This window comes from Alligator sinensis, unplaced genomic scaffold (genome assembly GCF_000455745.1).
Source record: "Alligator sinensis unplaced genomic scaffold, ASM45574v1 scaffold1329_1, whole genome shotgun sequence".
Lineage (NCBI taxonomy): Eukaryota > Metazoa > Chordata > Crocodylia > Alligatoridae > Alligator > Alligator sinensis.
In genome coordinates this window covers 362,042-375,129 of record NW_005842460.1, presented here as the reverse complement: position 1 = coordinate 375,129, position 13,088 = coordinate 362,042, and the positions used below count along the sequence as shown (strand labels likewise).

Genomic DNA, 13,088 nt, shown 5'->3' with positions numbered 1-13,088 from the left:
TGCTGGGGGTGGAAAGCAGCATTTGGGGGTGTAGGCAGCCCCTCTTTCTGTACTGTGCCTTTAAGAGCAAGGGGGCTGAAAAGGGGGGTGGGGGGCAGAGTGTGTCACCTCTCAGCCCCCCGCCCAGGTAACAGGGTTGTTTTGAACCCTCTGCCCTCCCCAGAACGGGAGGGGAAGGAACAGAGCTCTGACAGCACTGCGACCTCATGGCAAGATAATCGTTAATCCTGCATTAGCCCCCCCTACCCCCAGGCCTGGTCACCTATTGCTGGAGTTTGCTCGCCGCCCCCCCAGCTTTCACATCCAGCCCGGGCCCCTTGCCCGGGGAGGTGGGTTGCCCCCTGAAGGGCCGGGTGTCTGTCCCACCCTGGGGCCTGGATCCTTGCCCCCACACCCCACCTCCAGGGCCAGGTAGGTCCAGGTCTGAGACCTGCTGAGGGGGGAAGGGGGGATTCAAGTCCTGAATCTGTGCCAGTCCCCATGATCCTGGCACCATTTGGCCCTGGCCCAAGCACACGCTTGTGCATCCAGCTCCGGTGTTTTCCTGGAAAAGTAGGTGAGAGAAGACGTCAAAGGAGTCACTGTGTTTAACAGCATCACATCCCCTTCCGGAGCTGGAGAGAACCCAGGCGTCCGGGCTTCCAGCCCTTCACCTTGCTCTAAGCCCCCCCATCTCACTCCTCTCCCCAAACTGGAGAGAACGCAGGCATCCAGGGTCACAGCTCCCCTTGTCCAAGCCCCCAGCTCCCAATTCGTCCAGCAATTATGCTTGAATTACTGGACTAAAAAGTGGGGTTCAGCATTTTCCGTTTTACACCTTTTTATGTGTCTTTATCATCCTAACCACGCAGTGAAAAGACCATTGCATGGATAGAAAGGGGACATGTGCACATGTGCGCGCGCGCACACACGACTGCACACTCAGACACAACCCCACACGCATCTACAGTCACACCCCTCCCACCCACTGAAACATCCCATGTGCATGCCCATCCGCATTCACACCCCTGTGACATCCCACACAGCTGGTCCACCACCTTCACAAACACACATGCAGCTGTGACCGTTGGCATGTGTGTGAATGGGTTTGTACTGGTGTGTCTATGCAATATGCCTGTGATGCCGCAGCCACGCCTGTGTGCACAAGTGTGACGCTACAATTGTGTGCAAGCACACAGGTGGGTGGGATATTTCAATGGGTATTTGCATTTGTGTGTGTGCGCATGTGGGTGGAGTGTGGAGTCACATGGGTGTGCATATGTGTGGGTACCTCTGAGGTACCCTTGACCGTGTGACACTGATGCATGTGCCCTTTTTCTACACGCACACGCAACTAGCAGTTCCTGTGTGATGTGCTCCTTTGTGTAACAGGAAGCCAGGAGCTCCTGTTGCTTTAAGAGAGGAACCGCAGCATGTCCACAGGTGCGGGAAGACAGCGCAGGAGACTGGCAGCCGGGCTGCGAGCACTTACTGCACGAGACGCTGACTGCGCCATAGCTCGTTGCTACTGCGCAGTAGCATTGTGTGGCAGGAAGCGTGACGCGGCGCTTCTGCGCAGTCGTAACGAGCTACTGCTCGAGCAACGCCACCGAAAAGCCGTTCGGCAACACGACTGCGCAGTAACTCCGGTTCCTGCACGTCACGTAGTCCTTGTTTATACAGGCTTCCTGTGCTTTATGCAGGTTCTGTATACGCAAATTTGCTCTTATGCCATGACTCTTTTTATACCAAAAATTCATTATAGGCGAGGTAAATTCACTCTCATGCGATTGGTGTGGTGGCAGCCCGCAGTCAGCTGCTTTGTGCGGTGTGTTGTGGGAGCGACGCGCACCAAAATATAGTCTCCCATGTGGATCCGCGCTCCTCGCTCGTTGTCTGCAACACGAGTTGCTGTCGTCGCCAGCCCCATGATGGTAACGTGTGCCACCGCCTTGTGCTTGTGTGCACTGTCTGCTGTTGGCGAGTACCAAAATTGGCTTATAAAGGTGGGAGAAATGGGTCTGGGGGCAGTTGCAGGACATGAACGACGTGTGCCCCTGGAGGCTAGGTGGGGGGGCATGGTGACTGCCCGTACGTGGTGGCAGCAGGGGCATGGTGGCGGTGAGCGGGGAGCTGCAATGGTGTCGGTGGCAGGGGCGCGGCGAGTGCGGAGCTCCCACAGGTGGCCACAGCAGTGTTGGTGGGGGGGGGGGTGGCAAGTAGTGACCGCCCGCAGGCACCGCCAGCAGTGTCGGTGGCGCTTCTCTCAGGAGGTGCACTGCCAATCTCGGGGTGGGCATGCACCCATGTGCACCCGCTACACATCTCCAATGGCTGAACCTACGTAAAGCTCAAATGACCAAATGACAATACCAGTACATCTTGCACAAGAATGAAAGATAGTGACTGGGGCCGTGCAAAATGAAGCAATCACAGTTGACCCCATCTCCCGTGCTGGTTTCAGATACACCCGACGTTTAACTGTGTCAACTGCCCTTCCTTAGGTGACTGTCTCTTTCCTTATTGATATGTCCTTCCCTGATCCGTTCATATTTCCCGAGGCAGACAATGTCTGTTTGGGGTTTTTGATCTATCTCCAGTCAAGGATATTTTGGGTTCTGTCCCACTTTTAAAACAACACCCCAAACCGTGCCTCGTAACCAATGTCCCAAGGTGTCCTATTCGGTCAATCAAGCCCCTTCTCAGTTAATTAACTTGCAACCTCCGGGCCAATCAAGAGCTTGCAAAAGTAAGTTTCTCAACCGGACAAACCAAACAGGATCCAAGCGGCTAACAATTGTGACATGTAATCAGAAGATGATGACCCTTCCCCATCTCTTTGTTTGGACTTTAATCGTCAAGCTACCAGGAAAGCATGCTTTGAAGGCACACAGCTGGGAGTGCAAGAAAGAAACGGAGCTAGTGGCAAAGCGCGCTCCAAGAGAGAGGGTGAAATCACTCACTGCAGCATCGCAACCTTAGGCCCAGATGATTGTCCTGGCTGACAGATCCACGCCTGGCGAAGGCTGTAAAGACTGAGACCGGCTCCTGCCTGTATTGGTGAGACACGACTAACAGCTCAAATGTCCTGGACTTTGATAATAGCTCATTTATTTGAATATTGAGGACTCTTTCTGTAATTGTGTACAAAGCTTGTTTGTGGGCATAGTTAATAAAGCCTTTCTTCTATTAATCGGATGCGGTGTCGTGTCAAATCCCTGAATATGCTAGGGTTAAGATCACATCTAAATGTTAATACGTGGCCATTTCATTCCTTCCTCAGTTGGACTTGGTAGTTGGTGCATGGGCTCGCAACCAGGCCTCTTGTCCCTGATCCACAGATGGAAGCAGCAGGTTCAATTCTCTCTTCTGCGCTGGGGGTCAATGAGGAAAAAAGGCATCCTCCCTCCTCATCCGACTAGGAAATTTGCACTCTCTGCTGCTGCTGTAGTTTCACGGGGTAGGTGGGCTGAGGAAATGGGCAGGGTTGACTCCAGGGTGAAGAAAGGAAGATAATCCCCCATCCCCAAAAGTCCTTATCCATACAGAAAAGAGCTGGGGAGAGGCAGCGAGGGAGGGCAGGGGCAGCAGAGTCTAAAGAGTTAAAAGCCCCAGCACCCACAGCCTGTGGAGAATGGGAGGAAGGCTGATTCCTGCTCTTCAGCGTGCTGGAGAAGTCAGTTCCTTCAGTGTGACCCAAAATGGTAAGTTTGGGAGGGTTTTTTTTGTTTGGGGGTTTTTTGGGGGGGTTGTTGGCTCCAGGGCGGCTTCTGTGAGATTCTTGGGAAATATCCCCATGGGAGGGCCTGGGAACATTTTAAATGACGTGCACTTAGATTTGCTTAACATACCCAAATTAAATTAACGGGTAGCAAGCTAAGATTTCTGAAGACAGGTGTGCTTGGAAACTCCGTCTTTGTAGCTGGCTGGCTTCATTGCCTGCCGTGTTGAAACGACGCCGTTAGCAAGTTCCCACCCTAACGGGAGGGTCCATGTGGCTGTGACAGACCCTGAGTGCAATCCTCTGCTCCAGCTCTCCAAGGCGGCCCACCCCAGGAGCCTTCCAGTTAAGACCTGAAGCCCTGACATTCATGGAAACCAAACCTGCCTCGCCACGTGGAGCATGGCGGCCCAATTCCTGGGCGAGAGGCAGCAGCTCTGGAGACCCCTTTCTTTCCCAACACCCAGAGGGAGGAAAGTGCGGGAGTTAGGGGGTTGTGCTGCCAGGCAAAAGTGGGGCCAGAGTGGATTCAGCGGAGAATGTGATGGAGCTGGGTTTCAGATGGGGGATGTGGGAGGAAAAGTGGGGGGCACAGGAGGGCATTTGCGCAGGGGGTGAGGCTCCTGTCCTTTCTCCCCCCGACGTGCGCCGCAGTGCTGATTTCATAGACAACTCCCACACCCTGAAAGCAAAAGCAGAAAGATCTTCAAGGTGAGTTTGAATCTCTCCTTTTGCTCAACTCTAGAGCGGTGACCATCCGTGAGTTGGGAGCGTAGGGTCTGTTTTGGGAGCTGCTTATATCGGGCATCCTCCTGACTCGTCTTGTCCAACGGAGTGGGTGTGTGTCACGAGACCAGGACAGAACAACGGACCAGCCAGTCCCAATCAAGAGATGAGGACAAGTCATCCCGAGAGCAAGCACCAACCCGCAGCAAGCCCAGAGCAGCGCTCCGGCCCCACCCCGGGCTGAGTGAGGCAATCAGGGCAGCCAGGCAGGCCCGTGAAGCTACAGGCAGCAGGTCCCACTGCCTTCAGCCCTAAAAAGCCAAGTCCAGGCCCTAGTCTCCTTCTGGGCAAAGGCAAAAGTTCTTGCTCCATGAGTTTCCCTATCAATCTTCTGGTTTTGACTCCTGCCTTTGACTCTGGAAAGACCTCAGAAACCCCTTATTCTGGTTCCTTGCACATGACTCTGGTTTGACCTTTGGCTCTGGCTTTTGGCTTCTCATCCCAGGTAACCCTAGACTTACCTTGTCTCCAGCTTCAGCTGCTTACTCTGGCTGGTCCTGCCTTCATTGCTTGAAGCAGTGCAGCTGGGGCCAGAGGAGAAGGAGCCACTGGAGGCAGGGGGAGCCAAGCAGCACCCAGGCGGCTGCAGGACCAGCCCCGCTGGGAAGCTGTGCGTGCTGGTTGGGGCCGGGGCTGGCAGGTGCAGGTGGGAGTGCAGTGTGGGTTGCCCTGGGTGGGCCGGGAAGGGAGGCAATGCAGACTCCACCAGGACCTGCACCGCCCAGATGAGCTCTGCTGCACATACCCCATACTCTCTGGCCCTCTCCCCACCCCCAGCCAGTTCCTGGGACCTAGTACGCAGGCAGCCCCCTGCCATATGCACACACCCATATGCACGTATATGCACCCATATACACACGTATGCATGGCTGGAACCCCTTCTTCCACTTCCAATGCCCATGCCTCACCCGGCTGACAGGTGGCCAAATATCTGATGTCAAGGAGGCCCCCATGTGCAAATGGGCTGCTCACAATGGCCCTCAACAGCAGACGCCAGCCAGGAGTGAAAAAGCAGGTCCCGCCCCATCCAGGGGCCAGGGACTGAGACAGCCTTGCTTTCTTCATCATGCACAGGCTCTTGGTTACCATGCTGCAGTTACCATCTGAACAGGTGCTTGAACCCTGGACCCTCAAATTACCATGGTATTTGCCTGGGTGGGCTCTTTCACAGACAGCTGCTGGCCAAGGCTTCCCTTCCTGCATCCACACCAGGCATAGGCGGGCCGCTTGCCTTTCCCAAACCCTACCCAGGCCAAGCCATGGATGGCCTCTGCTGCCAACTGCCCAGGTAGCTCTGGAGCAGCTCCCCCACTTCTCCCTACAGTTTGCCAGGCAGTTTGCTCTCATGCCATTGAAGACCATGGGTTGTGGGTGATGGGCGCTGGGTTGGCAGTGCCTGGGTTTAGGTGACGGGCTCCCACCCAGCTGTGATGCGGACCTGGTGACCCTCACCCCTCTCCCAACAGCCCTCTCCTGAGAGACATCCCGGGCCAGGGCCTCTGCCATGCGTGGGCTACACCAATGTCATCAGCACCCTTGGGTGCATCATGTCCGGCCCCGTGGACTTGTATACATCCAGCTTTTCTAGCCTGTTCTTTTGCCGCTGTTGGCAGGTGCAGTCTGTCTGGGAGCCGACCTTGCCAGTGCAGACTGAGGTGAAAAAGGCATTGAGCACTTCAGCCTTTTCTGCATCCTCTGTCACTAGGTTGCCTCCCCGATTAAGTAAAAGACCCACACTTTCCCTGGTCTTCCTGTTGTTGCTGACATACTTGTAAAATCCCTTCTTGTTACCCTTCGCCTCCCTTGCTAACCGCAGCTCCAGTTGCACTTTGGCCTTCCTGACTTCGTCCCTGCATGCCCAAGCAATACTTTTATACTCCTCCCTGGTTCTTTGTTCAACTTTCCACTTCTTATAAGCTTCACTTGTGTGTTTTAGCTCACTGACGAGCTCCCTGCTAAGCCACGCTGGTCTTCTGCCATACTTACTAGTCTTCCTGCGCATCGGGATGGTGTGTTCCTGCACCCAGAGTTAACGTTTCTTTAAAATACAACCAGCTCTCCTGCACTCCTTTCCCCCTTAGCCTGGCATCCCAGGGGATCCTGCTCATTAATTCCCTGAATGAGTCAAAGTCTGCTTTTCTGAAGGCCAGGGTCTCCTTACTCTGCTCCTCCTCTTCCCCTTTTCCTCAGTTGACTGAACTCAATCACCTTGTGGTCGCTGCTGCCCTAGTTGTCACTCATTTCTCCATTCCCCTTGAATTCTTGCCTGTTTGTGAGCAGCAGGTCCAGGAGAGCACAGCCCCTAGTTGGCCGTGCCAGTATTGGCACCAGGATGTTGTCCCCAACGCTCTCCAGAAACTTCCTGCATTGCCTGCACGCTGCTGCTTTGGCCTCCCAGCAGACATCAAGGAGATTGAAATCCCCCATCAGAATACGTAAACTTCCGCTACCTGATTGAAGAAAGCCTCATCCACCTCATCCGCCTAGCCTGGCAGTTTATAGGAGACCCTCACCACGACACCACCCTTGTGGCTCTCCCCTTTGACCCAAACCCAGAGACTATCAACAGTCTCCTTTTATCGCTAGCCCATCCACAGCACGCTAATGAACACAAGAGCATATATTCTGTTTTCTCTTGGGCTGTGGCACTTTCTGGAGGCTGGGGACTGCATTCTTCACCCTGGAGTAGGAGCATCCCCTCCTTTGGTCCATGACTCCCACTGCAGCGGACCAAGGAATTTAATACCTTTCTTCAAAGCAGGGATAGAAGACATTTGGGCTGGTTGTGGATCCATGCAAAGGATGACAGATTTCAATGGACAAAGAAGGAAGAATGACATTATCACGCTATGGTGCCCTCACATCAGGAAGGAGACTGAAGGCCTGAGAGGAACACGCTGCTTAGGCACGTCTACACGAGACATTTACCGTGCAGTACGCTCATTAGCTTCACAGTAGTGTCTACACGTGCACCCCCTCAAGGCACACACAACTAATAAACTCCGCAGCAGGGTAGTACTTGGAAATACAAGACTTTGCTGCAGTTTTTTCATGCACGGCAGCCTGCCGGCGAGCTCCACACTAGCACCCTCATGCCCCAGCCAGCTCCTCTGGAGCATATTGAGCCCAGTCGAAACAGAAGTTTTTCTTTATGTCTAGCCTAAACTTTTCCTCGACTAGCTTGTGCCCACTGGACCTCGTCCTCCCAAGGGGTGCCTTTCTGAAGAGTTGCTCCCCTAGATCCTGATGTTCATCCCGACATACTTGTAGGTGGCTATCAAGTCACCCCTCCGTCTTCTTTTACTCAGACTGAACAAACGGTGGGTGCGTCTATATGAGACACTTTACTGCACAGACTAATCTAATGCACATTAAAATATCACCGTCTACACATGCACATCAATTACTGCACATTAAATTAGTCTAATGCGCTGTTTGCTGGTACCAATACATACAGGTACTAGAAAAACAGTGCATTAACTAATGGGCTGAAGAGCACATGTAGACCCTGGCTGGAAGCAATTTGCTCCCGGTCAGCCCAGACAGCAGGGGCCCACTGCTGCCTGGCTAAGCCCCGATCTCTGCTGGGGGGTGGGGGCAGGCAGCTGGCCCTGCCAGTCAGGGCTGTTGCAGTCCCGCTCAGTGCACTGGGGTCTGGGCACATGTGCAGACTTGGACCCGGGAGCTTCCCGGGAACAATAAACTGCGGAGAAATAAGCTCTGCAGTTTATTGATGCCCTCGAACGGCACATGTAGACGTGCTCCTTGAGAACGTCCCATCTTAAACTCCCATCACCTGGGATTGAAGGTCCTTTGCCTTCTTTCAAGGAGACATGGGGCCATCATGACAGCCATTGTTCACTACGCCGTTCGCGCTTCTTATCTGCTGGGAAATCTGTGGCTGTGATTCCCAGGGGGGCAGAGAGGAAAAGCTCAACATTTCCTTGTTTCCAGGTGTGTCCTGGGTGATGATAAGAAGTGGTCCTGGTGTGGAGAGGAGAGGTGTAATACATGGAATAAGTGCCATTAGAGCTGTCACTGCTGGGGCAGCGTGGGAGGCAACAGAGGGACTAATTCCCTCCACCAGACCCTGCTCCTCCTCCTCAGTTCCTGAAGGTCAGGGAAGCCTTCTGGCTGAGCAGAGAAAAACGGGTCCCACCAAGGCTTGAATTCTGATTACGGAAGTCAGAGTCCTTGGTACTGGGCACTACACCCTGAGATCTTGGCCAAAGAGCTCATTGAGGCCTGTTGAAAAAGGAGACTCTTGGTCTGGCGGCAGGCTCAAGAGGTTCTCCCTGGTCCCCAACCCTTAGTCACTTCATTCCCCAGCCCTGGAATTGTCCCCTTGCTAACTATCTTGGAGCGCTTGGAGGAATTTAACTGCATCCAGCTCACACGTAGCTCATGGCGTTCTGCCTGCTACTATCTCTGAGGGCTGCAAAATCCTCCCCGGGTCTCCGCTCACGAGGATGCCATTCCTGCTGCTCTGTTGGCATTGGAGCCTGACCACGGGGAGGAACCCGGAGGCCAGCATTTAGAGTCCTAGAAAACGAGGGCTGGAAGGACCCTCAGGAGGTCACATCTATCCAGCCCCCTGCTCCAAGCAGGACCAGCCCCAACTACATCATCCCAGCCAAAGCTTTGTCTCGCTGGGTTTTGAAAACCTCCAAGGATGGAGCTTCTACCGCCTCTCTGGGTAACCTGCTCCAGTGTTTTACTACCCTCCTAGTGAGGAAATTCTTCCTAATATCCAACCTAAACTTCCCTTGCTGCAACTTGAGCCCATTGCTCCTTGTTCTGTTGTCTGTCACCACTGAGACCAGGCCAGCTCTAGCCTCTTTGCAAACACCCGGCAGGGAGTTGAAGGCTGCTATTAAGTCCCCCCTTGGTCTCCTCTTCTCTAGACTAAATCAGCCCAGTTCCCTCAGCTTCTCCACATAAGTCATGTCCCCCAGCTCCCAAGCCATTTTCATTGCCCTCCACTGGACTCTCCAAATTGTCCTCATCCTTTCTGTAGTGGGGTCCCAAAACTGAGCACAGGACTGCAGATGGAGCTAAGGAGTCTCCCATTTCTATACAGCCGAGATCTTCCCACTGGCACTGGAAGAGGGAGGCTAACTATGCATTACCTCGGTCAGGGTACCACGCTCATGCTTTTACCCACCTGGTAGAAAAACCACCTTGGTGGTCGCGGTATTTCCCTGCCATCTTTGCAGGGGCTTACGTGCAGGTTAGACACACACTTGGCTGGACTGGTTTAGATGGGATCATTGTTCCTGTCTTTAGCAGGGGTGGCGCGAGTTGTGATACCCCGAGGGCCCTTCCGGCTCTTCTTTTCTGTGAGCTAAGGATTCTTTGAATTAAACCTGACGTGTGAAAAGTTGTGGCTGAGAAGCAGCTCCACGTATGGGCAACCCCAGGGGCCTAGAAGACCCTCTGTGACCTCTGGCCTCACCTTTTTTCAAGCCCTTTTACAACCAGCCTGTGGCACTCTGGAAACACCCACCCCCAGGGAAACACTGAGCAGCATCTTTACCCTCTTCCTTCCTCTCCCCTTGCCTGTGGGTGACCCTCATCTGCTGTGCCGGTCCCATGCTTGCAACAAAGGCCGGAAGCAGGGGCTGCAGCTTATCTCATTTCGGGGAAGAGCCAGGCACTTGAGAAAACACTTTGAAGTGACAATAACTTCCTTTCCCAGATGGATCCAGTGGGTTTCTTTACCTGGTCCCACCTGCCCAGACTGTAGACATACATGGGGCTGAACCTTTGCACTGGGCGAGGGCAGGACTCTGCTGGCAGGAAGCTTTCAGCATCTGAGCAGCTGCCTGGGTTGGTGCTAGAGAGTCGATTTGGAGTGAGGAGGCTAAAGAGCCCCTTGGGAGAGGGCAGAAGCGACAAGCTCCTCTCCGCTCTTGGTCCAGCTGAACCGGCTCTATCGCGGCCCTATCCCTTATGCTCAGGGCTGCCGGCAAGGGGGTAGGGCTCAGTCAGGACCTGCTGAGCTCTGTTTGCCCCTTCTTTGCAGTTTTGATTTCCTTCCGGTGGGGCTTCAAGACCTGTTGAACAGCAAAGGAAACCACAGACCAGAAGTGGGAGAGAGCTGGCCCAGTCCTGGCAGATGCTGTGTCATGACCATGGGTGCAGCTCTTCCTGCCTCACCGAGCAATTGCCTCCCTAATGCTTTTAGGGAGTCAGAGCTCGCAGGCACTCTCCCTTGGCGTGGGGCGGCTATGGCTGGGGACATCGTCTATGCCGATATCCACGTCCCTGCGGAGTCGCTCACTGCTCACCAGGCCCCTGCCACTGCGTCCCATGGTGAGTGAGTCACGGTGGGGTCCTGTGCTATGACTGCCCACTTCTTATATTGTTAACTGGGGGAAGGGGGGCTGCTGCTTGGGGGCATGGCCAGTGGGTTTGACATGCTAGGGAGAGGATCTCATTAACTCCTGGGTGAGACGTGCTGGCAAGTGGTGACATTCTCTGCCCCTGAACCGTACAGGCTGCCTGTGGTGCCTTTTGTTCATGCTGCGCTGGGGGAGGGAGGCTGGTCCAGCTGATCTCTCTGCGGAGCGGGCAGGGTCCCAGGGGGTGCAAGGCTGACCAGGAGCAAATTGCTTCCAGTCAGGGTCTACATATGCTCTTCGGCCCATTAGTTAACGCACTGTTTTTTCTGGTACCTGTATGTATTAGTACTAGCAAACAGCGCGTTAGACTAATTTAATGCGCAGTAATTGATGTGCACGTGTAGACGGTGATGTTTTAATGTGCATTAGAATAGTCTTATGTGCAGTAAAGTGTCTCATGTAGACACATCCACCATTTGTTCAGTGGTTCATGTAGACGCATCCACCATTTGTTCAGTCTGAGCAAAAGAAGACGGGGGGGTGACTTTGACTCCTTGGCAATGATGGCCCATGGGCATCTCACCCCCAACCCTAAAGAAGCGGACACTGATTGAGACCAGCTGGAGGCCTGGCCTATTCAGGGAATGGAGCAAGGGATGTTTGGTGCCAGGCAGGAGATCTGGTCCAGAGACCTCCCACAGTCTGCTTGCCCTCAGCCCCGTGGAGCCAGGCTGATTCACACCAGGTGAGGTCTGGACCCAAAAGTGAGGGCTGGTTCCCCTCAGCTGGGGGTCATCCCAGTCTTTGCCTGTCAGATGGTAGAAACAAGGAGGAGGACCTTAGGACTGAGAAGGGCAGCAGCGGTCACTTTTTAGAGGGAAATAGTTGAACATTAAATACCCCAGGAGCCTTGGGGTGCAGGATGTCGATGTGCCATGAAGGGAGAGGGACTTGTTCCTATCTCCTTATCCAAGAGACCTTTTTTGGTCAGCACAAACCGTTTTGCATAATGGTTTAGGACACGGGTGGGCAAAATAGAGGTCTGGCCCACTGAGGGATTTTTGTCTGGCTCACAGTGGGTCCCTCAGTTATGCCGGGTCCATCCCATCCCAGTCTCCACGTGGCTGGGAGACAGCTGCCCCAGAGCTGGCACTGCTCTGTGGAAATCAGGATGGGTCCCAGTCTCCGCATAGCTGGGAGATGGCTACCCCTAGAGCTGGCACTGCTCTGCCTGCCCTCTGGAGACCAGACTGGGACCTGTGTCCCCTGCCAACCAGGGCTGGTACCCAGGGGAGCCTGGAGCAACCCTTGGTTGCTGCAAGAGGGCAGGAGTAGCCCTGGACTGGGATGCTCCTGTCTGGTGCAATTTGTTCCTGGCGTGGGTACACATGTAGATGTGCACCTTGAAACATTTTAATGAGCCTGAATTTTCTGCACAGATTATTCAGGTGCATTAATTGCATGTGTAGACACAGTGGGTGGGTGCAGCAGCCCTCATGGCATGGGTTCTCTAGAGGCCATTATTCTGGCCCTGCTCTACATCTGCAGGGCAGGTATCCCCCGCCTCATCCACTCCTCCCTACAGTACTGATAACAGCCTTCAAACTCCTGAAGGGTGGCTTGAAAGAGGAGGGTGACAGCGTGGTCTCTGGGGCTGCAGAGGACAGGACAAGAGCAGATTGCTTAGAGAGGCTGGGGAGTCTCCATCACTGGAAGCTCTTGAGAGCAAGTTGGACAAATGTGATCCTTGTTTGAACAGGGGCCTGATATGGCTCCTGCCAGCTCCGGTATTCTGTGCTTCTCTGGTTAATTGAGAAGCTCTTGACTTCCCAAGCCCAATCACCTTTGAGCCAGTGTCACTGAAGCCCAACCAGCACTCGCACTGCACTGAGGGGTCAAGAGGTTTGCTCCACCAAGTGAGTGCAGTGGATTATGACGTGTGTCACTGCAGGCCGGGTGAGCTGATTGCACCCAAGACCAGGTGTGGGTGTACAAGTGTGAACAACACTATATGTGCATCTGCGGGAATCTATTCATGTGCATCATGGGGAGGTGTTTTCTGCACCCACAGCCTGTTTCTCACAGCAGATTTTCCATCGTGGGTTCATGCTGTTACACAGAGACGCAGACCCACGGTGGCTCTCAGCTGACGGTTGTGTGAGAGGCTCAGCTCTGATGGTGCTTAGCACATTTCTGGATGCAGAGCTCATGTCCAAACCAGGCTGCAGGGTCCAGCATCATATAAGTGTATAAGTGAA

The 13,088-nt window shown here is 54.0% G+C and overlaps 1 protein-coding gene across 2 annotated transcripts in view; it reads left to right on the top strand.

Moving 5' to 3' along the window:
- Positions 1-1,783: 1,783 nt before the first annotated feature.
- LOC102370248 (killer cell lectin-like receptor subfamily B member 1B allele C) overlaps positions 1,784-13,088 on the top strand; it is a 22,247-nt gene continuing 10,942 nt past the window's right edge. The window contains exons 1-4 of one of the 2 annotated variants that reach the window (XM_025212432.1): positions 1,784-3,039; positions 3,263-3,683; positions 4,355-4,411; positions 10,512-10,801. In XM_025212432.1, the coding sequence (XP_025068217.1) occupies positions 10,615-10,801 (187 nt within the window). In that variant the 5' untranslated portion in view covers positions 1,784-3,039; positions 3,263-3,683; positions 4,355-4,411; positions 10,512-10,614. Of the gene's footprint in view, positions 3,040-3,262; positions 3,684-4,211; positions 4,412-10,511; positions 10,802-13,088 lie in introns of those variants that run through there. The other variant, XM_025212431.1, reaches the window with a different exon arrangement.